The following is a 6,292-nucleotide window of genomic DNA, read 5'->3' as shown; positions in this document are numbered from 1 at the left end:
ACTGGAGGAGCTGAGCTGCTTGAAGCTGAGGGAGGTGTGTCTAATACTGTGAAGGTTGGAATGAACACTCAGCTGTTTACACCTCTTTTGTACAGACTGACATTGAAATTACTCGGGAGGAAGACTTTGCCCGAATCCTGCAGATGGAGGAAGAGTACATTCAGCAGATGTGTGAGGATCTGATAAGAGTCAAGCCAGATCTGGTCATCACAGAAAAAGGAGTTTCTGGTAATAGCACATGTGATCCTTTGTGTTGAATTCATCTCAGTGAGGTTCATGGTGTTAAATGCACTGCTCAGGAACTTAAAAAAACCCAACCAAAACTAAAAAAACCCCACAGCAAGAAACTAATACAACTCCTCCCAAACCTGGTGTACACCAGCAGATAGGGCATTGAAGTTCATCCTTGATGTTGCTTTGTGAAAGTAGGGCCCTACAATAATATTTTGCTTTTCCAGCATTTGGGAGCGATACCAAAATACAAATGAAGCTGAGTCTTAAACCCTGGAGAGCTGTGCCTACCGTTTTGCCTTGCAGCCTGGTTTAAAAAGCTGCATTTAGGTGCTTTTCTCCTATAACCCCTTTTGCTTCAAAGACTGGAATTAAAACAGCTGGATTGATAACTGATGAACACATGAAATTTGACATGATATTGCTGATTCATTACTGAAATTCCACAAACCTGGTTTCAGACCTGGCCCAGCACTACCTGATGAGAGCCAACATCACCGCCATCCGCAGGGTGCGGAAGACTGACAACAACCGGATTGCCAGGTGGGTGTTGGCTCGTGTCTGGAGCCCGTTCCCACTGTGCCTGACACGGAATTGTTGTGATCTCACTCTCTCAGCTCTGATTTTGAGTGTCTGATGCCTTGATTTGGTGTGCCAGGGCCTGTGGAGCTCGCATCGTCAGTCGCACTGATGAGCTCCGGGAGGAGGATGTGGGAACCGGTGCCAGGCTCTTTGAAGTGAAAAAAATAGGAGATGAGTATTTTGCTTTCATCACTGATTGCAAAGATCCTAAGGCTTGCACCATCATCCTGAGGGGAGCCAGCAAGGAAATCCTAGCGGTGAGTGAGTGCATGGGCTGCTTCACCTCCTGTGCCAGCCACCTTCATGGTGAGTCATGGCCAGCAGACTGTGGGCTGGGCTTTCAGCTGGTGTGGTGCTCCAGGTAATAATGAGAAGGGCAGTGGAGCTGAGGGAGGGTCTGGAGCCCAAGGAGGAGCTGGGGGGACTCAGCAAGGACACCTTACTGCTCCCTATTTAGTACTACCTGACAGAAGGGTCTAGCCCACTGGGGGTCAGGCTCTTCACCCTAGAAACAAATTACAGGGCAAGTGGAAGTGGCCTCAAGTTGCACCTGGGGAGGTTTAGATTGGATATTAGGGGAAATTTCTTCATGGAAAGTGTGGTCAGACCCTGGCACAGGGTACCCAGGGCAGTAGTGGAGTCACCATCCCTGGGTGGATTTAGCAAATGTGTGGATGTGGCACCTTGGGACTTGGGTTAGCGGTGACCTTGGCAGTGCTGGGGGAATGTTTGGACTTGATTACGTTAGAGAGCTTTCCAGCCTCAAACATGTTGTGATTGTGTCCCTGTGGCAGGAGGTGGAGCGCAACCTGCAGGACGCCATGCAGGTGTGCCGCAACGTCCTCATGGATCCGCAGCTGGTGCCTGGCGGGGGAGCCACTGAAATGGCCGTGGCCCATGCACTGACAGAGAAGTCCAAGGGCATGACAGGCGTGGAGCAGTGGCCCTACCGTGCAGTGGCCCAGGCCCTGGAAGTCATTCCCCGGACGCTGATCCAGAACTGTGGCGCCAGTACAATCCGTGTTCTGACTTCACTCAGGGTAAGGCAGGGGCAGCAGGAGAGAGTCAGCCCTTTCCTGCTTCACCAGCTCCTGGGATCAGGCACTGTTCAGAACAGTGCCCTTGTTGTGCTGTCAGTAACATGTTCTTGTATAAACTCCAAAACCAAGAATATTCTAATGACCTGTTACAGTTTCCTCAGCCTGTAGTTGTGGTGGGGTTCACAGGGGTCCCAGGACGAGGGAAGAGATGAGAATCTGACTCAATTTTTCAGAAGGCTGATTTATTATTTTATGATATATATTATATTAAAACTATACTAAAAGAATAGAAGAAGGGATTTCATCAGATGGCTTGAAAGGAAAAGCAATGGAATGATAATAAAATCTTGTGACTGACCAGAGAGTCCAAGACAGCTGACTGTGATTGGCCATTAATTAAAAACAACCACATGAGACCAATCACAGATGCACCTGTTGCATTCCACAGCAGCAGATAATCATTGTTTACATTTCGTTTCTAAGGCCTCTCAGCTTCTCAAGAGAAAAAATCCTAACCTAAGGATTTTTCATAAAACATGTCTGTGACATGTAGTCAGTTTGAGACTTCAAAGGGGAAATTGCCATCTCACCCGCCCTGTCTTTCTGCTTCCAGGCCAAGCACACTCAGGAAGGCAGCCAGACTTGGGGGGTGAATGGGGAGACTGGAGCCCTGGTTGACATGAAGGAGCTGGGGATCTGGGAACCCTTGGCTGTCAAACTTCAGACCTACAAAACAGCCGTGGAGGTAAGGAGAGGTGGAAGCCTCAGAGCCTCTGTGGGTATCATCTGGGACAGGAGGACATCCTTGCCTGCATGCTGGGGTGTTTGGGTGGGCATCACACCCAGTGCAGGGCATTCTGGTGTCTGAACTCGTTGTTGCCGGAGGTGGGATAATGAGGGATGTGGGAGCCCAGCCTCAGGCTTTCCCAGGGCTTTTGATCTTGCAGCTGAATTTCATCATATTTCATCCCACCCTTTCCTGCACATGGTGTGGTGCTCTCACTGCTTCCAGTGCCAGAGCTGTGCCTGAGCAATCCCGTGCCAGCAACATGCTGGAATCATCAGTGGTTAGGGGAGCTTTATCCCTTTGGCTGGCTGGGGCTGCCATGTCTCAGCTGCTCTTCTCACTACAGATCCTGCCTTTACCTTGCTGGTGTTGGATCAAACGCTGTTCCTCGAAGGGATACTGTTCCCTTCTGTATCAGTCAACAAGGAAAAAAGGGTGTCCTTGTTTCCGTGGCTGTGGGAAAGCAGCCCCTTGCTGCTCCCACAAGCCTGTGAGACACCGTTCCCCTTTCCTGTGCTGAAATAACCATTTCAGCCCACGCTGATGATTGTGTGGTGTGAAAGCTGGGCAGGTTGGGTTTTGTCTTTTGTGATGAGCTCCAGATGAGCCCTGGCTGTGGGGTTTCTCTGCAGACTGCAGTCCTCCTCCTCCGTATTGACGACATTGTTTCGGGGCACAAAAAGAAGGGTGACAACCAAAGCAAGCAGTCTGCAGCACCAGAGGCAGCCCAGGAGTGAGAAGTTCAGTCTTCACAGGGGAGAACCAACTGCCTTGACCTTGACTTGGAGAGGAGCTCAATGCAGTGGCCTGGTCTCAAGGCTGAGCCTGGAAAAGTTTGTTTAAAGTCCAGGAGGGATGGAAAACACCCTGGGCATGGGGAAAAGGCAGTGGCTGTTGGTAACACTGCACTGCTTGTGGGGTGAGGGTTACTGACTGAAAATTCTCTTCACCTCAAAATAAATACGTTGTTTCAGGCTGTTTCTGTCTTTAATTCTTGTGCTGGGACTGGCTGGGCAGGCAGGTCCATGCCAAGCCCAGGAGGTTCAGCGAGGCCCAGGGCAGGTGCTGCACCTGCATTGGGGCACCCCAAAACACAAACAGGCTGGGGGAGAATGGATGGGGAGCAGCCCTGGGAAGGATGTGGGGGCATGGGTTGACAAGAAGCTCAGCACGCTGTGGCAACGTGCATTGGGAGCTCAGAAAGCCAACACTGCCCTGGGCTCATCCCCAACAGCGTGGGCAGCGTGTGAGGGGGATTCTGCCCCTCTGCTCTGTCCCCTCTGGAGACACCCCCTTGTTACAGCTTCCTCCAGCTCCGGGGTAGGGCCAGAAAATGAGATATTGGGAAGGAATTCCTCCCTGTGAAGAGGGTGAGGCACTGACAGGGGTGGCCCAGAGAAGCTGGGGCTGCCCCATTCCTGGCAGTGGGAGAAGACTTAGAGCAACCTGGTCTAGTGGGAGGGGTTGGACCTGGATAGTCTTTAAGGTCCCTTCCGAACAAAAGTAGTGTTACCCTGTTATTCCATTATCACTTTACTCTGATTCTACAAGAGGAAGAAGAAATCCCCCGTTGTGAGCCTGGCTGAAGAGATTTACTCTCACTGCACTCTGCAGGCAGCCTGGCTTTGAGAGCACAGTGGTGCAAGCAACGTGTCACAGGGTGATTTTATGGTGATGCTTTATTCCTTTATCTCGGCTTTATGCCCAGAAAACCAACGCTGCAGCTTTAAGATGGAGCCAGAGGTGGGGTGGGGAGCCCTGAGCTCCTGGGCGGGCTCTGCTCAAGCTCCTCTCTGGGTGCTCCGGGCGGACGGGACTTCATTGTTCCTTTTGTTGGATTGGGTTGGGTTTTTTTGCTGCTGGAGTGAAACAAAAGGGTTTTTTCCCCGGCCTTCCCCTAGCCTGGAGGCTGTACCGGGAATCCTCTCGGCGCTTTGTTTTTTTTCCTTTGAACTATTCCGGCTTGCTTGTCTTTTTTCTCTTTCCACCGCTCGGGGGAGCCGGCGGGACCGCCCCGAACCCGAGGCCTCTTGAGGGAGCCGAACCGACTTGAGAAAGGAAATTAAAATTAAATCTTCAGCCGCTGCAAGAAGACCCACGCCAGAAATCCAACAGGTTCCAGCTTCTATGAACACTTTTCTGCTCTGTCCTCACAGACAAAGAAGGGCAGACACAACCTCTGCCTCTCAGCCACGCGGTGAGGTGGGGTGTAAGTTTCAAAATTTTTTTTCTGTTTTTTTTTTTTTTTTTTTTTTTTTTTTTTTTTTTTTTTTTTTGTTGTTGTTGTTGTTGTTGTTGTTGTTGTTGTAGTTTCTGGTTTTTTCTGTTAATAAATACGGGGTTTTTTTACTTTAATCCCCTGGTATCCATTTCTCTCATTGGCAGAAGAAAGGGGACTTACTGAAGCCCTCTCTTTTGACAAAATCATTTTAAAGCATATTTCTCCTAGAATTTTCTCTAAACCAAGACACAGGTTTGGGACAGGCTGGGCAGGCGGGTCCATGCCAAGCCCAGGAGATTCAGTGAGGCCAAGGGCAGGTGCAATGCACACTGTCATGGTGTTCCTTGTATATTATTACAAAATCCTCAATACCTCAACCATGTGCAGAACAAAAAAGAACAGCAAGAACAAAGCCCTCTGCTCAACAAAACACATCATGGCCACCCAGAGAACACCATCAACAGGGACCTCCCTTAGTGCTCCTTTTGGGCAAAGCAGCAGCTGTGACATCCTCTGTCAAATCTGGTCTGTGGTGTCACCAGAGCCATCTCTGTCCCACAGGGCAGGCAGCACCTGGAGGGGACCCTGAGATATGATACTGTTATAGATACATATTATAATATTGGCTTTTTGCAAATATTCAAATGGATTCTATATGTGTAATGTTAAAGTAACTTTGTTATAAAGATGTAGTTTTTATTTCTGTTAATTAAGCTTAGACACAGTAGTGAAATAGCTGATATAAGGATGGCCGAGTTAAAATGCCTGCTTGGATGGGATATCCAATGAACATGGGATGAGGACACCTGACAGATATGCCAACTATCAGCACTCACTGTCTGAAGAAAATATGGGCCATGGCCAAAACTGGAAGTGATAAAGAGAAGGAGCCAAAACCACAGCCAAGAAACAAGCATGCTCTAAAAAGACAGACCCAAGGAGAGGCCATGTAAATTAGTTCCTGGAATATGTAAACTAGTTTATGGATATGCATAAGGGTCTATGAATATGCTGATGTAAGGGAAAATGTATTTAAGGGGTATCCCAGAAGGTGGCAGTGTGCTCTTGGCTTATTGTCAAGATGCACCCAACCATAAAAACCTTTGCTCTATGGTCCTTATTTCCTATTGTCCTTTATTAAACGTTTTAAATTTTCACAGGAGAGGAAAGGTGTTTCAAAAAACGGCAGCAGGCAAATGGGAGCTGGAGGCAGCACAGGGGGCAGAGCCCCACAGACAGGCCCCTCAGGGCACTAACACTGCACTGCTCAGATTGCTGCAGCTGCACAGGAGAGAGGGGTTGGACAAGGCAGTTTGGACTTCTGGTTGTTCTTTTTTCTGTTTGCTTGTTTCTCCATTCGAACACAGAGGACACCTCACAGCTGCTGCTGCAGCCACCGAATCCTTTGCCCAGAGGGCTGAAGCACCACGC

General features: G+C 49.2%; 1 protein-coding gene across 1 annotated transcript in view; it reads left to right on the top strand.

Annotated features, from left to right (window-relative positions):
• The window catches only part of CCT3 (chaperonin containing TCP1 subunit 3), a 9,753-nt gene extending 6,135 nt beyond the window's left edge, over positions 1 to 3,618 (top strand). Inside the window, exons 9-14 of the mRNA XM_005429408.1 lie at positions 96 to 228; positions 693 to 774; positions 890 to 1,070; positions 1,608 to 1,853; positions 2,467 to 2,598; positions 3,273 to 3,618. Coding sequence (XP_005429465.1) covers positions 96 to 228; positions 693 to 774; positions 890 to 1,070; positions 1,608 to 1,853; positions 2,467 to 2,598; positions 3,273 to 3,377 — 879 coding nt within the window. The 3' untranslated portion in view covers positions 3,378 to 3,618. The remainder of the gene's footprint in view (positions 1 to 95; positions 229 to 692; positions 775 to 889; positions 1,071 to 1,607; positions 1,854 to 2,466; positions 2,599 to 3,272) is intronic.
• The last annotated feature ends 2,674 nt before the right edge of the window (positions 3,619 to 6,292 follow it).

Source organism: Geospiza fortis, unplaced genomic scaffold, assembly GCF_000277835.1.
Source record: "Geospiza fortis unplaced genomic scaffold, GeoFor_1.0 scaffold387, whole genome shotgun sequence".
Taxonomy (NCBI): Eukaryota; Metazoa; Chordata; class Aves; order Passeriformes; family Thraupidae; genus Geospiza; species Geospiza fortis.
Note: the sequence above shows the minus strand (reverse complement) of the source record. Positions and strands in the feature narration are given on the sequence as shown.